Source organism: Mesoplodon densirostris, chromosome 2 (genome assembly GCF_025265405.1).
Source record: "Mesoplodon densirostris isolate mMesDen1 chromosome 2, mMesDen1 primary haplotype, whole genome shotgun sequence".
Taxonomy (NCBI): domain Eukaryota; kingdom Metazoa; phylum Chordata; class Mammalia; order Artiodactyla; family Ziphiidae; genus Mesoplodon; species Mesoplodon densirostris.
The window spans coordinates 85935531-85956600 of record NC_082662.1 but is presented as its reverse complement, the minus strand read 5'-3'; the positions used below and the strand labels follow the sequence as shown (position 1 = coordinate 85956600).

General features: G+C 36.9%; 1 protein-coding gene across 6 annotated transcripts in view; it reads left to right on the top strand.

Annotated features, from left to right (window-relative positions):
- ALG14 (ALG14 UDP-N-acetylglucosaminyltransferase subunit) overlaps nt 1–21070 on the top strand; it is a 110753-nt gene that overhangs the window by 37747 nt on the left and 51936 nt on the right. For 3 of the 6 annotated variants that reach the window (XM_060085564.1, XM_060085516.1, XM_060085525.1), the window contains exon 3: nt 3853–3984. In XM_060085564.1, the coding sequence (XP_059941547.1) occupies nt 3853–3984 (132 nt within the window). Of the gene's footprint in view, nt 1–3852; nt 3985–16413; nt 16563–18834; nt 20040–21070 lie in introns of those variants that run through there. The other 3 variants (XM_060085554.1, XM_060085545.1, XM_060085535.1) reach the window with 3 other exon arrangements.

Sequence of the window (21070 nt, the reverse complement as noted above, 5' to 3'; positions counted from 1 at the left end):
CCTACTCCTTGCCCACCCTGTGGGTAACCATATACTTTATCATTTAAATTGGGATACTTCTGAGAGCAGAAGGGAGTACTATTAATAATTATGCCAGGACTACAGGCATAAACTGGGACCATCCTGTGCAAACTGAGTGGTGGGTCACTGTATGCATGAGGTCATTGGCTCAGTTAGCTCCAGCCCACAAGTGGAACCAAGACTCCCCTCCCCAGCCTAGCATCTGATCTGAAGGCTGAGGTTGGGCTCCTTCCATGGTGCAGCCAGAAGTCAGAAGACAGGTCATCACTCTTCAGTCACTACCTTGTTTGCTCAACCTCAGGCCTGTTTTTCTAGTCTCCATCTAGGAGGACCCTCAGGTTGCAACCCAGAACATGCCTCCACTAGTTTCTGTCCTTCTGGGACTGGACTGGAGACTTCCAGAACCCACTTTCTCTGCTTCCTCAGGCTGCTCCCCGGGACGAGATGTAGTCTTTTCTTCCATGTCCAAGTCTAAGAGAGCTGTCTCCAGACCCTTGCGTAGGCCCTACCAGGCTTTTGTGTTTGCCTCTCTGGAGCTCAGATGGAGTCAGGGGAGCTGGGCTTCCAGAGCCAGAGTCAGGCAGACCACCCCTTCCAGCCCCTCAGGACACTAAAAATACCCAAAAATACAGTTCATTGCTTCTTTACATAGCTATAAGCAAAGAAGATGTGGTGTGTATATATATACAATGGAATGCTACTCAGCCATAAAAAAGAATGAAACAATGCCCTTTGCAGCAACATAGATGGACCTAGAGATTATTATACTAAGTGAAGTAAGTTAGAAAGAGACAAATACCATATGATATCACTTATGTATGGAATCTAAAATATGACATAAATGAACGTATCTACGAAAAAGACTCACAGATATAGAGAACAGACTTGTGGTTGCCAAGGGGGAGGGGGAGGGGAGAGGGGGATTGGGAGTTTGGGATTAGCTGATTCAAACTGTTATATGTAGAATGGATAAACAAGGTCCTACTGTATAGCACAGGGAGCTACATTCAGTATCCTGTGATAAACCATAATGGAAAAGAATATGAAAGAGAATATGTATAACTGAATCACTTTGCTCTACAGCAGAAATTAACACAACATTGTAAATCAACTAAACTTCAATAAAATAAAATTTTTTAAGAAGTTATATGCTCACAGCTTTAAAAGATTCAAGGGACATGGTAGACACCCATGGTTTTTTAAAGAAAATATTACAGATATTAAGATCAGGCCTCAAATTTTTGAAGTAACATTGAAAAAACCTTTATAATGAGACCCTACTGGGCTATTTTTACTATAATAATACTGACATCTTATTGTGTTCAAATGTATTTTGTAGTACAGGTCCACAATCTCTGATCTGAAATCCTAGAAAGCTAGGAAAACTGAGGGAGAAAAAAATGTTCCAAGTTTGTCACAAGTTTATTTGACAGTAAAACCTGGTTTTAATTGGCATGAGGAGTATAGTCTTTATCCCACTTAGTGTGAATGGTCGTGTTTTGCTATAGAAATGTTAATATGTTTGGTTACTTCTCCAAACTTCAGCGGTGGATATTATGTAATATATGGTATATGTCCTGTATTACCTGTTCGAAACACTTCTGATCCAAAAGGTTTCTGATTAGGCATTTTGGCTCTATAGTGCTGAAACCAAGCAAGGCCTCATGTACCCACAGCGCAGAAAGCCAAACTCTGACAGCCCAGAGTTTGCAGCAAAGTAAGGGTTTATTGCAAGGGGCCAAGCAAGAGTGTGGGAGACAAGCCTCAGATCCATTCCCACTTGGTCTTTGAGTTAGGGATTTTTTTTTTTTTTTAAGGGATGAACAAAGGCTGGGATTAATTGTCTTGTGACATTTCTTAATCATAGTTTTGGGAGTCAGGATGTTCTGGTTTATGAGGCTCAGACCAGGTGGTCCGTGGCTCAGGGGTCTGTTAGCTCATCTTGCCCTGGAGAAACAACCTGGGTTTGTATGTTAATGATGATATATATAAAGCAATTTTAGTGCATTAATGATGTTATGGACAACAGCAATTTTAGTCAACTGACTCTGGTGGATAAGTGTTCAGTTAGCACAGGATAGAGGTCAGAGGGGACAAGAAAGGGAATAATGATTTGGATAGAGAGATTAATCATAAGCTCAGTAAGGAAACTCAGTTTTAGGGGGGCTCAGTTTCAGTACTGTTTTACCCATTACATGTTTTTAAATTAATAATCTCCACAAATTAGGCAAGCACAAACTTCCAACAAGATTCCTTACAAGTTTGCCCCCTTTTGGATACTGCCCCTTGTGTGGTCTATAGTTTGGGAACTATTCAGTATTATTTTCTAGTTGAACATTTAGTACCTTAATCCTTTGGAAGAAAAAAAAACCATTGATATAATAAATAAATAAAAACCATTGATATAAATAAATTATTCATTTATTATAAATAAATAAAAATAATGAATAACATATTGAGTCCAGATCTTTCTTTCCCCACTGGTGTAGTATGGGAGGAAGAGGGACTATCCATCATATGTGAAACAGAGTGGTCACATGGGCAGCCCGTTTTAGTTTTTATAGGAGCTACACAGATGCCCTCCTGGAGCATAACAGAAGCCTCCACACACAATCTCACACCTTTTTCTAAATTTGAAAAAACTTAGGACCAGTAGTTTTGTGTCTTCCACTAGTTTAGGAAAAGGGTTTTCTGTTCTTTTCTCTAGGAGCATATTGTTCCTCAAGGCCAAAGGTGGGGGGATGGGGAGAGGAATGTATTAGGTATTTAGTCCTTTACTCTCTGACTTAACGTTTGTGGTAGCCAGGCTGCAAGAAACTCCCAGTGATTCTCACCTTCTGGTATTCAGTTCCCTGTGTAATCCCTTCCACATCATATAGTTTGTGGCAAACAGTTCCAGATTTTCTTCATGCAAATACTGATATGTGTACCAATGTGTATACAAACACACACAGCTGTGTGATTTGTTAATACACACTGGATCATATTAAACATACTATCCTGCAATGTGTATATTCACTTTAACAACTTATCTGGCCACATCTTCCATATCTGTTCATATAAATCTATGTCATTTGTTCACGTGTCTCCATATATTTTATTGTATGGACTTCTCCAATCCCTGTTGGAGGATATTTGGGCTGTTTCCAATTTCCACAAATACAAACAGTGATAAAGTAGATAGCATGTGGGTAAGTCTGTGGGATGTATTTCTGGTAGCAGTAATGCTGGATCAAAAATAGACACACGTAAAATTCTGATAGATATTCCTAAATTGCCCTCCCAAAAAGTTGTTCTAATGTATTTGCCCAGGGAATGTAAATGTCTATTTCCCTATATCCTCAAAAACGCTGAGTATCCACAATCTCTACCAATTAGATAGGTGAAAAATGACTCATTGCTTTCTTTTGTGTTTAATTGTTAACGATCTTTTCAAATGTTTATTGGCTGTTTGTGTTTCTTCTGTTTGGAATTGTCTGTCCATCTCCTTTGCCCATCTTGATACTTGGTCACTTATACTGATTTGTAAGGACTCTTTGTATATAAGTATGTTAAGGTCTTTGCCTGAAACATATTTTATAGAAAATTTCCCCCAGCTTATTGTCAACACTGACTTTAACATTTTGAATCATATTCAGGAACTTTTTGTCATAACCCAGTGATGTGTGTTGTATAAAGCACGAAAAAGGCTTTATAACTTAGTTTAAAAATATTTCCAATGAAAATTAAAATTGAGAGAGCATTTCCTGTTTGTACAAATGTTAACTGTTACTATGTTTAACTTCAGTATCACTGGCCCAGTTGATTTGCATTTTCACTATTTCCTTCTAGTTACCCGAATACTATATTCACCGCATTCCCAGAAGCCGGGAGGTCCAGCAGTCCTGGCTGTCCACGGTACTCACCACCTTGTACTCTATGTGGCTCTCCTTCCCCCTGACTCACCGAGTGAAGCCAGATTTGGTACGTATGAGAGAGAAGGTCACTCTCCTGTGGATCCTTCATTAGTAACAGGACATATTGTTTTCTTGAACAGCTACCATTCATCAGTGTGCCAGATACTATACCAGACCTTTTACTAACGTGTGCTAAAATTTATCTCAATGCACTTTGCTCAGAGAGGTGGGAAATTTGTCTTCCCTTTCTAGCTATAACTTGAACTCTAAATTTGCCCTTTTCTCCCCTCTGTCTCATGGCAATAAGGACTAACCGAGCACTATCTTTCACCAATTTGTGCTGCTAGCCACCTGTGGTTTCTGAGCCAACGTCATGTGCTTACTTGTCAGCCAGAGAAGAGCCAGTTTTTTTTATTCCTTTTCAGTACTCTTCTTATTTTGTCAAAACTTTGTTACCAATACTCTGTAATGGCCTGTATGGGAAAAGAATCCAAAAAAGAGTGGATATGTGTATTTGTATAGCTGATGCACTTTGCTATACACCTGAAACTAACACAACTAACACAACATTGTAAATCAATTATACCCCAATAAATTTTTTTTTACGTTAGCAATCTAGTAGGCACAAAAAAACAAAAACAAAAACAAAAAGCTCTGTTACCAGAAAATAATACGCAGTTGGCAGAATGTCATACACACTCAAGTTTTTATAGGAAAGTTATACAGAAAATAGAAATGTGAAGGCTTTAGTGCACTGTATTAAACCTTACCTTCCTTATCTATAAAAGTCTTAAGTTCTCTGTGGTCTTTAGGATGAAGCTCTATTACTAAATGCTAAATGCACTTCAGTAGGCAATGCAGATCAGCAGATATGTTATGACAATAGTGTACACAGTACTTAAATAATACTCTCATTCCTGTTTAAGGCAGAATCTATTAATCTGCATAGCCTTAAAGAAACTCTTTATTTGCTTTCCGTGTACATGAGTTCTGGCACAATGGATGTTATTCTCATGAATAATTGAACGAAAATGCATTTAGCTACGATGATTTTGAAAGATCTCTATCAGTTTGGTCATTGCCTTTCACCAGCTGTATTGCAATTCAGGTCCCTCCCTTGGATGAGAGTTTTAAAATCTGAATTGTCTACGTGAGTACTTTAGATTTTTTTTAAAGCTATAATTTACAAACAGTGAAATGCATAGATCTTAAGTATATAGTTTGACCACATCTCTATCAAGATATAGAACATTTCCATCACCCCACCTGCCCCTTCCCAAGCAGCCACTTTCTGGTGATTTCTATCACCATAGATTAATTTTGCTTATATTTATTTTTAAATTTTTGACAGGATAAGTTTATCTCACAGTCTCCAACCACATTTTAAGAGTGTGGAACTCAGATGTTTTCCTAAAAGATCATTACCACTCTTAAAGATTTAATTATTTCTGAAACTTAAGAGACAAAATGGAAGGAAGAAAAAAGGTCTTCACATTTTAAGCTGGAAATTGGGGGTTTACATTTACTAAATCACTGGGGGCATGACTGCTGTCAATGGCAGCAGCCAGGTTGAATGTGGTGACTTTAGGACTCTAAGGTGTGAAGGTGAGAAGGAAGTAGTGACATGATGGCTGATGTCTGCTGTGGACATGGAGGAGCTCTGGTGACTGCCCGGCCTAAGTATTTTGATACCCTTGTAGTAGGAAGAGTAACTGATGGGGCATTAGGACACTTGGTCCCAGGCTCACTTTGGCTCTTATTTTATTTTAGTTCCCTTCTGGGCATCATTCTCTACCTTAAAACAAAAGGATTGGACCAGATGTCCTCTCAGTTTCCTTCAAACTTAGTCTAAAATTTTATGAGTACCATAAATTTGCCTATAAAGAGTGAAAGGGAAAAAAAGACTATTATGTTTCTAAAGGAATAAAAAGGGAAAAGGGGGGAAATGTGAAATACTTATTTCTGTTTTAAACTGAGTTTTCAAAATTATTTCAAACCTGAACATTATCCAGTCAGTTGCTTTGATGTGGCTGGCTTCACAAAATGAGCTCCCACTTAATGAAATTCCCTTGTACATACACACAAAGTTAATGGTTAAGAACAACATGCAGATCTCTCCTGTATTCATCCTTGGCTTTCTTTTTTTAAAATTGTAAATGGCACTAATTTTATTTTTCTTTTTGAATATTTTTGCCTTTTTTAAATTGAAGTATAGTTGATTTATAGTGTTGTGTTAGTTTCAGGTATACAGCAAAGTGATTCAGTTATACATATATATATATATATATTCTTTTTCAGATTCTTTTCCATTATAGGTTATTACAAGATATTGAATATAGTTCCCTGTGCTATACAGTAGGATCTTGTTGTTTATCTATTTTATATATAGTAGTTTGTATCTGTTAACCCCAAACTAATTTATCCTTCCCCCCACTTCCCCTTTGTAACCATAAGATTGTTTTCTATGTCTGTGAGTCTGCTTCTATTTTGTAAATAAGTTCATTTGTATCATTTTTTTAGATTCCACAAATAAGTGATATCATGTGGTATTTGTCTTTCTCTGTCTGACTTACTTCGCTTAGTATGTGATAATCTCTAGTGCTATTCATGATGCTGCAAATGGCATTATTTCATTCTTTTTTATGGCTGAGCAATATTCTGTTGTATATATATGCCACATCTTCTTTATCCATTCATCTGTTGATGGACACTTACATTGCTTCCATGTCTTGGCTATCATATGTAGTACTGCTATGAACATTGGGGTGCATGTATCTTTTCAAATTAAAGTTTTCGTCTTTTCTGGATATATGCCCAGGAGTGGAATTGCTGGATCATATGCCAACTCTATTTTTAGGTTTTTAAGAAACCTCCATACTGTTTTCCCACCAACAGTGTAGGAGGGTTCCCTTTTCTCCACACCCTCTCCAGCATTTATTATTTGTAGACTTTTTGATGATGGCCATTCTGACTAGTGTGAGTTTTGATTTGCATTTCTCTAGTAATTAGCAGTGTTGAGCATCTTTTCATGTACCTGTTGGCCATCTGTATGTCTTCCTTGGAGGATTGTCTCTTTAGATCTGCCAATTTTTTTTGACTGGGTTGTTTGTTTTTTTGTATATGAGCTGTTTGTATATTTTTGAAATTAAGCCCTTGTCGGTCGCATCGTTTGTGAATATTTTCTCCCAGTATGTAGATTGTCTTTTTGTTTTGTTTACGGTTTCCTTTGCCGTGCAAAAGCTTATAAGTTTGATTGGGTCCCATTTGTTTATTTTTGCTTTTATTTCTATTGCCTTGGGAGACTGACCTAAGAAAACATTGCTACAATTTATGTCAGAGAATGTTTTCCCTATGTTATTTTCTAGGAGCTTTATGGTATCATGTCTTATATTTAAGTCTTTAAGCCATTTTGAGTTTATGTTTGTGTATGGTATGAGGGTGTGTTCTAACTTCATTGATTTACCTGCGGCTGTCCAGCTTTCCGAATACCACTTGCTGTAGTGACTGTCTTTTCTCCATTGTATGTTCTTGCCTCCTTTGTCAAAAATTAATTGACCGTAGGTGCCTGCGTTTATTTCTGGGGGCTCTATTCTGTTCCATTGATCCATATGTCTTTTTTTGTGCATCCTTAGCTTTCTTATGATTTTCATCAAAATTTCTTCTTTACTTCTTAAAAAAAAAAAAAGAAAACGCCATTTTTAGAAACTATAGTAGCATCAGACTTTAAATTACTTGAGTTGTCTGAACAACCAGGTGACTTTCTGCTTCTCTTTAACTGTATGCACCTGGGCCGGTAAGTCTGCTCTCCATTCAACTGTCTCTGTGCCTCACTTTGTCATCTATAAAATATAAAGTCACTTTCCTTGTTGTTTCAGAGCAAATGCTGAATAATAGAACATTTCAATGTTTTTTAAATGGAAATTCCATCCAGTATGTACTAGCTAACGTTTATTGAGCACACTTACATGTACCAGACCTAGTCCTAAGTACTGGCATTCATGCTCTATGAGGTGGGTAGTACTGTTATGCACATTTAATGGAGGAGGGAAGTGAGGCTTTGTGAGACAGGAAGTTACTTGCCCAGAGTGTATGCACAATCAGTAAATAACAGAGCTAGGTCTAGCATCCAGGTCTTTCTGATTCCAAGGCCCAAGGCCTTAACCACTGGACTATATGCCACCATTTCTGGCTCACCATGGAAGATGTGTTCATTCATTCAGGCCAATTAAGAATCAGTTAATAAATTACTTTTAAAATAAATTACATTAAACATCACTCCCTCTAAATAAGAGTATAAAATTTAAATAGATCCCAACAGATCAAATTAAGTATCTGCTTTAGTAGATTTAACAAAGCCTGATCTAATTGAATAATAATAATAGTATATATTTCAAAATTAAGTGTCATGTATATTTGTCAAAATAGAATTTTTTTTTTTTTTTTGCGGCACACGGGCCTCTCACTGTTGCGGCCTCTCCCGTTGTGGAGCACAGGCTCCGGACGCGCAGGCTCCGTGGCCATGGCTCACGGGCCTAGCTGCTCCACGGCATGTGGGATCTTCCCAGACCGGGGCACGAACCCATGTCCCCTGCATCGGCAGGCGGACTCTCAACCACTGCGCCACCAGGGAAACCCCAAATAGAATATTTTTAAAATTCAAAATGGATAATTAAAATAAGAGGAACAGTATTATTAAAAAAGTATTATTACAGAATTTTGAAAATGAGATTGACTTAGAAAATTAATCAAATCCATATTTACCAGTTTCCTGTTATAGAAAATCATATATAAAACCATTGTGAGTATATGTAATGTTTTATATCTTTTTTTTTTTTTTTTTTTTTTCTTTTTGCGGTATGCGGGCCTCTCACTGTTGTGGCCTCTCCCGTTGCGGAGCACAGGCTCCAGACGCGCAGGCCCAGCGGCCATGGCTCACGGGCCCAGCCGCTCCGCGGCATATGGGATCCTCCCAGACCGGGGCACGAACCCGTATCCCCTGCATCGGCAGGCGGACTCTTAACCACTGCGCCACCAGGGAGGCCCTTATATCTTAATTTAACTTTTTGAATGAGATAGTAATCAAAAACATCAAGTTGTTTTGAGGAAAAAATGTGTAAATCTGCTTGTTGAGTGTATATTGAAAGTCATGCTTGTTTCATCCAAGCCAATTATTGGACAAAAAGCATCTTAGAGGAAAGTTATAAACTCTGTTTTGGAGGCCTGAATCTAATCCTTAGTAATTGGACTGGATGGTTTCTTTTTTTTACAAGGGCATTAAATACTTTTTAGGTGGTTCTGGTGTTTCACGTATCATATTTTTCAAGAAATATGGCTTTGCCAGGCATCCTGTGAATCAGAGTCATAAGTTCATAAGATTATTCTTGAGTTTAAAAAGATAATGGGACAGAACATAGATCATTGGTTTTCAGCCTCCAGGGGTGGGGGAGGGACTGACTACAAAAAGACTTGAAAGAACTTTTTTGGGTGAGAAGCCATTCTGTATCTTGATTTAGTGGTGATGGTGGTGATGGTGGTCGTTACTTAATTGTATGCGTTTGTCGTAACTCAGACCTGTACTCTAAAAAGGGTAAATTTTACTCTGTGTAACTTATATCTTAACAAATATGAGTTTTAAAATGTGAATCATGGCCAAAAGCATCAAAACCTTTGGCTCCCAGTAGCTTCATATATGGCATGTACCTGTCTTTGAGTAAAAGTGATTTGGTGAGTCATTGCTTGCTCCTCTCGGCACCTCACCTCTCCAGTGTTTTTAAGACCCTCTCTAAGTGGCACAAATACCGGAATCGAGTTACAGCATTTGTCTAAAATTTCTAACATAAAATTCAGCACCTTTGCTGAATTAAAAATCTGGGTCAGGGAGCATCAGTAGCAGCCAAAAATGACATAGTTTATCAAATGAACTGCGATTTCTCATCATTTCAATCGCTTATTATTTTACGTTTGTAATCTTGGAAGCAGTAAATAGAGTTGGTCATGTTTGGAATGCTATATTATATGTTTGATTTTAGGTGAGTCTATCATCCTCGAAGTGTTAGTTACTGAAAGTCTATATTAAGTGCCTAACAAGTACTACTTTTCCACTTGTATATCCAGTAGGCATCTGAAAGTTTCTTGGTTCAAGATAGTAGATATTTCCTACTTTTCCCCATCTTGGTAAACTTGCTCAAGTCAAATCCTCAGGAGACATCTTTGATTCCTCTCTGCCACACCTATTTCCCCTGTTCAATAGCAAGGCCTGCCAGCCATGTCTTCTCAATTTACCGTGATTTCTGTCTGTTTCTGTCCATCTTTCTGCCCCACACCATGCAGCGCCACCCCACCCACACTGCATAGCCTCTTAATTTGTCTGCCTATGGAAGGAAGTTCATGATCCCCCACAGTTGCTTCACCACGTAGCAACCAATGTGATTTCTTTTATAACGTACATCAGATTTTGTTACTCCACACTTAAAATCATCCAGCGGTTTTCTGTGCTCTTAGGACAAAGTCCAAATTTCTCAGTGTAGCCTATACCCTCTAACCCAACCTGCTTCTCTGACCTCTTCTCCTCTCTTCCCCTAGTTTACTGTGTGCCAGCCAGACCTGCCTGTTTTTGTTTTTTTTTTTTTCCCAACAAACCCAACTGATTCCTCAGAGCCTTTGTACTTGCCATACCCTGTGCATGGGGCTCTTCACCCCTGCTGTAAACGTGACTGGCTCCTTTTTGTTCTCTGAGCTCAAATGTTACCTCCTCACAAAGGCCTATCCTGATACTAGCCCTTCCTCCGGCTCATGTCCTCATCCCTCTGTCAGACTGCCCTGCTTTATTTTCTTCATAGTACTAATCCCAATAAAAAGCTATCTTTTTTATGTATGTGTTTGTCATTCCATAAGAAACTGCAACTGCCTTGTTCATTATACTGATGCAACAGTGCCTGGCACTTGGTAGCCTCACAGTACGTATCTTTGATGAATGGTCCAGTCACTGTGCATGGGTGAGCTGTGGGCCCTTCCCTCAAAGAGCTTACGCTCTAGTGGGGGAGACAAATGGGAAAGTAATTATAATGTAGTGTGCCAAGTGCCTTATGGTGGTAAGTGAAAATTGCTGTGGGAGTATCACAAGAAGAACTCAGTGGTTCATTCATTCACAGATACATGTCAAGGACCCTACTCTGTGACAGGATTTATACTGTGTGTGAGAAGTATAAAAGTAAGTAAGCACAGTGGACAGCAGTCTTGCCCACAGCTGGGTGGTTGCAGTGTGATAGGTCCTCTTTGGGGAGCTGGATAAGGCTTGAGAGTGGAGATGACATTTAAGCAAAGGTGGATAAGAGTTAATCAGTCAGAGAATAGGAAAAGGTCATTTTAAGAAGAGTGAAAGATTAATAAGTCAGTTGAGTGAGTGTCACATAATGTATATAAGGTTGAAATCTTTAGACTGAATTTTTATTATTTAGCATTTTAAATATAGTATTTTCTTGCTATTAGAAATTAATGGGATCTGGAACTTAAGACCTGAATGCAGTAGCAAGGTAGTCATTTTTATAAGGTTAAATATTATGGATACTGTGAAGATGGCGTTTTGGGATTTTCCTCTATAAACCCCATAAACTCTTTTCATTTAAATCCAATAGAAGTTAAAGGAAATGGACACTTAAATGTTTTACTGATTTATCATTTTCATTCATGTGACCGGAACACCTAAAAGTTGTATTTTTAAAAATTTTTAGAAAAATAACATTTATTGAACTCTCCCTATGTGTCAGGCACTATTCTAAGTACTTCGCATATATTAACTCATTTAATTATCCTAACAGTTCTCTGACACAATACTCTTTACTGCCATTCTGTAGATGAGGAGCTCAGAATCCAGAGAGGTCTAAGTAACCAAGGTCACAGAGCTAGTCAGAGTAGCATAATTCTAGTTCTCTTTAGAAATGTATCAGATTTGCCAGAATTAGATAACTCACTCAATTAAAAACTTAACTAGTAGTTTTTTTTTTTTTTAATGTCTGTAGTGCAGCAGGCACTGAAAGGGATGAAATATAGCTTTGTCCTCAAGAAGCTTATATTTAGTTAGCTTCAAGAAAAGTGGACTAAAGAAACAACAGGTAGGCATGAAATAGAGAGTAATTCTGTTGGTGGAAAAAAACTATTTAAATCAGAAATAGTTTTTCCATCTCTTCAGCCTACAGCTTATTTTGGTGCTTGAGATTCTTTTAAAAAGCATTTAGAGGGGCTTCCCTGGTGGCGCAGTGGTTGAGACTCCACCTGCCGATGCAGGGGACACGGGTTCGTGCCCCGGTCCAGGAGGATCCCACATGCCGTGGAGCGGCTGGGCCTGTGAGCCATGGCCGCTGAGCCTGCGCGTCCGGAGCCTGTGCTCCTCAATGGAAGAGGCCACAACAGTGAGAGGCCCGCGTACCACCCAAAAAAAAAAAAAAATGCATTTAGGACTTCCCTGGTGGCCCAGGGGTTAAGAATCCACCTGCCAATGCAGGGGACACAGGTTCGAGCCCTAGTCTGGGAAGATTCCACATGCCGCAGAGCAACTAAGCCCGTGTGCCACAACTACTGAGCCTGTGCTCTAGAGCCCATGAGCCACAACTACTGAGCCTGTGTGAAGCTCTGCAACAAGAGAAGCCACTGCAATGAGAAGCCCGTGCACCACAACGAAGACCCAACACAGCCAAAAATAAATAAATAAAATAAAAATAAAAAAAAAAAAAACATTTGAACACAATTTTTTTTAGCATTTTTTTATTTTGAAATAATTATAGATTACAAGGAGTTGAAGAAATAGTACACAGCGTTCCATGTAACCCTTCACCCAGCTTCCACTAGTGGTGGTCTTATATAACCATAGTGCATTATCAAAATCAGAAATTTGATATTAGTACAATACTGTCAACTAGACTACAAACCTTATTCAGTTTTCACTGTATTTCATATGTGTTCACGTGTGGTTGTGTTTGTGTATAGTTCTATGCTGTTTTATCCATGTATCAAGATACATAACTGTTCCATCACTGCAAAGGAACTCCCCTGTGCTATCCCCAGTCCCTGTTCCATGGTAGCCACTAATCTGTTTTCCATCACTATAATTTGTCATTTCAAGAATGTTCTATAAATGGAATCATACACTGTGGAACTTTTTGAGATTGACTTCTTTCATTGAGCATAATGCCCTTGAGATCCATTCAGTTTTTTACATGTATCAATAATTCCTTTTTATTGCTAAATAGGATTTCATTGTATGGATGTACTACAGTTTGTTTAACCATTCATACATTGAGGGACATTTGAATTGTTTTCACTTTTTTGCTGCTATGAATAAAACTACTGTGAACATACATGTACATGTTTTTGTATAGACATAAGTTTTTATTTATCTGGGTAAATGCCCAAAAATAAGTTTACTGGGTCTGATAGAAAGTTCAAGTTTACTTTTATAAGAAACGCCAAACTATGTTCCATAGTGGCTGTACCATTTTTACATCTCACTAGCAATGTCTGAGAGATCTAGTTTCTCTGCATTCTCTCTAGCATTTGGTATTATCAGTATTTTTTACGTGTGTAGGGATATACCATTGTGTTTTTAATTTTTATTTCCCTAATGGCTAATGAGGTTGAACATCTTGTCATGTACTTATTTGTCGTTAATATCTCTTCTTCACTGAAATGTCTGTTCATGTCTTTTGCCCATTTTCTAATTGGTTTGTTTTACTTTTGAGTTTTGAGAGTTCTTTGTATATTTTAGATGTAAGACTTTTGTCTAATACGTGGTTTACAAATATTTTCTCTCAGTCCATAGCTTGTCTTTTCATCTTCCTAACAGGGTCTTTCACAAAACAAAGATTTTTACTTTTGATGAGGTCTAATTATCAAATTTTCTTTCATGAATCGTACTTTTGTTGTCACATCTAACAACTCTTCATCTAGTCCTAGATCCCAAAGATTTCCTCATGTTTTCCCATAATAGTTTTATAGTTTTATGTTTTACATTTAAATGTATGAATCATTTTGAATCAATTTTTATATCAGGTGTGAGGTTTAGATGAAGGCTCATTTTGCCTATGGATGCCCAGCACAGTGTGTTAAAAACAAATAAACAAACCTTTCCTTCCTCCACTGAATTGCTTTTCCCCTTTGTTAAAAATCAGTTGGAATTTTTTTTTTAAAAGGAGTTATTAGTTGGGTGTATTTGTGTTTATGTATTCCTGGAATCTCTGTTGCATTCATCTCTGAGTCTTTTCCTCTGCTAATAGCACATTGCTGTGTTTGCTATAGCTGTATACAGTAAATCTTAACTTCTGGTAGAGTGATTTCTCCCACTTTATTTTTCTTTTTCAAAATTGTCTTAGATATTCTAGTTCCTTTGCCCTTCCATAAAAATTTTAGAATAAGCTTGTCTATGTATACAACAGAATTCTGCTGGGATTTTGATAGGACTTACATTATATGTATAAATCAGTTTTGGGGAAATTGACATCTTTACTATATTGAGTCTTCCAATCCGTGGACATGGTATGCTTCTCCATTTATTTAGATCTCCTTTTATTTCATTTATCCAAGTTTTGTAATTTTCAGCATCAAGACCATGTACATGTTTTTTAAATTAATATCTTGGTATTTCACTTTTTTGGAATAATTGTAAGTTATAAATGGTATTGTGTTTTTAATTTTGGTTTCTACATGTTTGTTGCTAACATATCAAAATACAGTTGAGCTTTTTTTATCTCATATCCTGAGATCTTGCTTTTTTAAATAGATTTTCTAGACAATCATATGTCCTGCAAATAGAAAAAATTTTATTTCTTCTCTTCCAACCAGTATATAATTTGTTTCCTTTTCTTAGCTTATTGCACTGGCTAGGACTTCTAGTGTTATGTTTAATATGAATGATGAGAGCAGACAATTTTGTCTCTTTTCCAATTTTAGGGGAAAAGCTTTCATTCTTTTACCACTAAGTATGATGTCAACTGTAGGTTTTTTATAGATGCTCTTTGTCGAATTGAAGAACTTTCCCTTCTCTATTAGTCAGGGTTCTCCAGAAAAACTGAACCAAAATCAGTAGGATAGGATTTTACTCAGCCTTTTTGTTCTGTTCAAGTGTTCGGTTGATTGGATGAGGACCGTCCACATTAGGGAGGACAATGTGCTTTACTCAGTCTACTGATTCAAATGTTAATCTTACCCCAAAATACCCTCACAGACATATGTTTCACCAAATGTCTGGGCACCCCATGGTCCAGTCAAGTTGACACATAAAATTAACCATCACAACCTCTATTCCTAGTTTACTGAGAATGTTTTTATTAATGACAATAGAAAAATTAATGTGTTAATGACAAAATGAATTTTGTTACAAGTTTTTTTTGCATTGATTGATACAATCATAATTTTTTGTTGATAGAGTACATTACATTGAGTGATTTTCAAATATTGAAACAGGCTTGCATTCCCTGAATAAATCCTACCTGATCATGTTGTATAACATTTTTATATATAGATGGATTTCATTTGCTAATAATTTGTGTGAATTTTTATGATGATATTCATGAGGGATATTTGTCTTTGGCTTTTTGTTTTGTACTATTTTTGTCTGATTTTGGTATTGAAATTAAACTGGCCTTAAAAAATGACATATCCTCTTTGTTTTCTGGAAGAGACTGTTTAGAATTTATGTTAATGCTTTTTTAAATGTTTGGTAAAATTCTCCACTGAAACTATCTAGTCCTGGAGATTTCTTTTTCAGAAGTGTTTAGCTACAGATTACATTTCTTTAATAGACATAGGATTATTCAGATTCTCTGTCTCGTATTGGGTGAATTTTAGTAGTTTGTGGTTTTCAAGGGATTATTCCATTTCATCTAAATTGTCAAGTTTATGTGCACAGAATTGTAGTGTTCCCAATTGTCCACTTTTACAGCTTTAGGATCTGTGGTTATAGCCTTGGTTTCATTCTTGATATTGGCAAGTTCTGTTTTCCCTCTTTTTATATTTGTCAGTCTTGCTAGAGACTTACCAATTTTATTGATGTTTTCAAAGAGTCAGCTTTTTGTTTCATTTATTTTCTCTTATCTTTACTATTTCCTTTCTTGTGGTTGCTTTGGGTTCATTTTGCCCTTCTTTTTCTAGTTTCTTAAGGTAGGGGCTTAGATTATTGATTGAAGACCTTTCCTCTTTTCTAATGTAAGCATTTAGTGTTATAAATTTCTCTTTCATCACTGCTATAGCATCATCCTACAAATGTAGGTATGTTATATTTTCATTTGGTTCTAAGTATTTTTTATGTCCTTTGATACTTCTTCTTTGACCCATGGATTATTTAGAGTGCTTTAATTTCTAAGTATTTGGAGACTTCCTATTATCTTTTTGTTATTGATTTCTAGTTTGATTCTATGATGGTCAGAGAACATACTCTTTTTTTTTTCTTTTTTTTTGTGGTACGCGGGCCTCCCACCGCTGCGGCCTCTCCCGTTGCGGAGCACAGGCTCCGGACGCGCAGGCTCAGCGGCCATGGCTCACTGGCCCAGCCGCTCCGCGGCATGTGGGATCCTCCCGGACCGGGGCACGAAACTGCGCCCCCTGCATCAACAGGCGGACTCCCAACCACTGCACCACCAGGGAAGCCCTGTTAAGGTAATGTTTTATGATCCAGGATACAGTCTATCTTGGTGAATATATTGTCCATGGGTGCTTAAAAAGAATGTGTATTCTGCTGTGTGGTGTGTTCTGTAATTGCCCATTAGATCCTGTTACCGAGCCCTTCTATATCTTTGCTGATTTTCCATCTAATAGGTCTACAGATAACTGTGAGAGACATGGAACATTTCGTTAGCCCTTCTAAAACCATGTCTAAATGGTCTCATTGATCTTGGCCATTCATAATTCGTTCTATGCCCTTTTTCCCCTAGTGTAATGTATGTATTGATCCCACAGTCATATGAATTTTAAGTAGTCCTTGTAGTTCACTGTTTTGTCTCTCGAAACCCAAATATTTCTCCTCTATTGTGTCTTTTTAGTTTCTCCTAAAAGTAGGAGTCTTTGAATCATTCTTTGAATAAGTGGGCTGATCTCATACTCTCTTGAAAATATACTCCTGAGAAGAAATTTGTTTGTTTCAAAGTGAGCAAGAGAACGTTGAATTTGTTAGGTTGCTGATCATTAAACTAAAGTAGAGGAATGCTTATGTTGAGGGGGAAAGATCTGTAAAGTTCTTGAGGGTAAAGGCCATGTATTTGTGTGTTTCCCATGGTCCCTTCCTAGAAAAGTGCCTTCCACATATTTGTGGAATGACTTAAAAATAAATGAATGAATACTGAATGATGTGAGTCATCCCCAAAACAAAGACACCCGCTCCCTAAACTGGTATTCTTCTCAGGCTTTATTAAGAGTCTGAAAAACCAGAAGGCTTTCCCAAGTCTGAAGTGTTTGATTACTGGCTTCCTTCCAACCTGGCTGTTGTTAAATGAAATACTCAGAGAAAGAACTCTGCATGTAAAAATGAAACCTAATTTAATTTTTAATCAAGTAAAAAAATAAATTTCAGATTCTACATGTATAACCAACTGGAAAGAAATGGACCATTTCATCTTAATACTCTGCCTTTTTGCCTGAAGCTGAAGCTGATTTAATTCACTATGACAAATTTAGATGTATTTATTACATGTACACTCGTGCTTTGTATGAAAGAAAGCCATTATTTTACTTAGTCATTTTTTTTCCATGTTCTATATCCAGTTTGAGCTGTGAAATGCCTAAGTTCATAGCAGTAGCAAGTTGATGACATGGATAATGGGTTATTGTCCATAACTGGGATAATATGATTTTTTCTTTTAGTTAGGTATTTTCTGGAGTGAGCCACAACTGGGTTGAACTGGGATTACCACTGTTTGCATAGTATATAAAAGTTTTATTGCCCTGTTGATTGACATGTGTTTCAAACATTAAGAAGAGTCAATTAACTTCTTGTTGATACACCAGAACCCTTACAGGAACTTTGTTTTTCCCCTTAATTGCTGTTGGTTTGATTCTCTTTATGTAATGACCTTCATCTGGTATTATATTTTTTGGTGATCAAAACCTTTATAGCATGTTCAAAGGAAACTTAGCTAGACAAAGAAAAGGTCAGCCGGCCCAAGATGCCTATCTATAAATGGAGTTAAGTGAGAATAAGATTTTTCAAGCCAAGTCAAATAAGAAACAATTAGATCGCAATCATCTACTGCTTCTTGTTTTCCAAGATTAATGAAATCATACTTGGGAGCCATTTGTTTAAGCTTGTTCAGTTCCTGTTCCTCTGTTGACCAGTCCTCTGTAACACATTAAAATAATACCAGTGTTACTTTTTCCCAGTTTGTATTTCTCCTCCTTACATGTACTGTAAATTTAGCAGTTTCATAAAGATACAGAAGAACCAGCTCTGTACTGTACGTTCATTTAGTAAGTCTGGTGAAGGTCAGAGTCCACTGTGAGGAGTGATTTTATGTGAAAATCCTCCCACATATCTGGTTTCTTATGACTGACAAACTGCATTTCCCAGCTGCATGGTGAAATTGCCAGCTGTGCCGCTGACACATTGGCTGGGTGACAACCTGTAGCTACTTCCATCCACAAATGAGATATTTAATTTAAATGTTATGGTTTCTGTTTCACATTTTGAATGACCTTAGAACAAAATCTGTGTCAAAATTAGGCTGTATATTATCAGTTTGAATTACTTTTCTTTTTCTCCACTTTGGGGGAATTCTCCGAAGCTTGAAAATGATTTTTCTTTCTTTTCTGAGTTGCTCCTTTTTCCCCTTGGCAAACATTACGTTTTTCCTCTCTGCAGAAGCCAGTGTGGCTTTGCCTACCGTTTTTCTCTTGTTTCGCTTTGCCTGCATCACTCTCTGAGTTGTCACTGTTTCAGCCCATTACAGGCACATATGAGATCTGGACCTGGTGGGGCCTCTTCCTTTCAAGGTGAAATCTAGTGTGTTTTCCTAAGAATAACAACATGGCTACAGTGAAAACAGAAATAAAAGTGAAGGAAAAGAAATTCATTTGTGAAAGGATAAGAATAAGGGAAGCAAGCGTGATGGAAACAAAGCTGTTTTCCAAGAAAGGACTGATATGTAATCAGAGACAATGAACTCAGAGGGACCTGGCCTTGTACAAAAAGGTGATGGAGGCACCAGTGGCTAAGTGAGAACAGAGGGTGGGATCAAAAGAAAGGAAATCTTTGAAATGATCTTCAGTTTTAATAATGATTCCTAGAAGCAGCCAGTTTCACAGCCTTACAGTGCCTATTTTAAAGTTTCATGTGAATCAGCATAGCTCTATTTTTATAGTATCTGAAAATCACTAAAGTGCTGTTTTTGTTTAGAATTTTAAAAATCTCCCTTTGGTCCGAAGGAAAAAAGCAAAGAAAGGAGCACAATCAGAACACAAATAATTGAGTATGGAATGTGAGAGCTTAGGAAGGGCTGCTGCAGTCCAAGTCAAGTGGAGTCATTAAAGATTTGGAGATGTCTGGAACTCGAGTTGGTGTGGAAGAAGTAGCTTGGGGAGTTTTTTGTTTTTGTTTGTTTACTATTTTTATTTAAAATTAACATGTCAAGATTATGTTAATTTTACAAATAGATTGAAAATTTTTAAACCTAGTCTCTGAAATATTTTATAAAGTCAGCTGTAAGACACATCCTAGACAAATCTAAGACACTACTAGATTTCAAATATGAAGATAAACTCATCAAGGCCTTCAATAATTAAATAATCATTAAATGATTAATAATTATTAAATAATTTACATAAGCAAAATAATTAGACTGAGGCATCAGACATTTTAATAGCAATCTAAAAAGCAGAGGAACAATGGAGCAGTATGTTTTTCAAAACTCAGTGAGAGAAAGTGTAAACCAGTGATTTTATATTCAGCTAAAGTGTCCTTCAAAGACCAAGGCAATGAGAAAACAATATTCAACACATAAAAACTTAAGGAATTCTGCATTCATCAACCTTTCCTAAGGAAATTACTAATGAATGACATCAACCAACCAAAAGATGATTGGGAAAACTTCAGCAAAAAGACAGATGGTCAGCCGCAGAGCACAGGGAGATCAGCTCGGTGCTTTGTGACCGCCTGGAGGGGTGGGATGGGGAGGGTGGGAGGGAGGGAGATGCATGAGGGAAGGGATGTGGGAACAGATGTATATGTATGACTGATTCACTTTGTTATAAAGCAGAAACTAATAAAAAATATATATATATTAAAAAAAAAAGATGGTCAACATTTTAAATTCTATAAATGTACATGTAAGAATAAAACAAAGGTGGAATGAAGGTGATATGCTAATGCACAAAGGTTATGTATTGTGATAAATTTGAAATAATGCAACTGAAATATGAGAGAGAAAGAAAAGGAAAGAGAGAAATGAAAAAGCTTATTGTTGTACGGGCAATAGATGGTCAGTAAAAGATACTGAAAATAACTGATAAACCTGACAGTAAAGAATAAAATAATAAAACAGAAGCCTAGACCAGATTTTGAAAAACAATATAAAGAAAGAAAATTGCAGAGAAATATAACTCATAAATGTCAATTCAAAATCACTAAGTAAAATATTTGCATACAGAATCCAACACCACATTAAAGAAAATAATACACCATAATCAAGTGGAGTTTATTGCAGGAATATGAGGTTCTTTTAATGTTAGTTAATCCATTAACATCATATGCCATACTAATAAGTATAGGAAAAAAAGGTCATATAGCTATATTAACAGATAGTTAGCAAGTCTGACAAAATTCAACACCCATTCTGATCAAAATATTCAAGAAAATTGGACATGAGTAACATGAGAAATACTTAGCATGATAATATATAATAATATTTTATATATGTGTATATATATATAAGAAGAAATGCTTATTTAATTTCCAATTAAATATGGAAAATGCTTATTTAATTGGAAAACACTAGAGGCATTTGCTTGGGGAGTTTTTGAAATTGAATGCAGACTGTGAACTCCTTGAGGAAAGGTAAGATATGTTAACTCATCTTGGCAATCCTAGCACTTTAATATTAAAGTGCTCGGGGGCATGTAGGACTTCAATAAATATTGAAGGAGAGAAGTTGGGTAGGAGGAATATAGGAAGGAAAGAG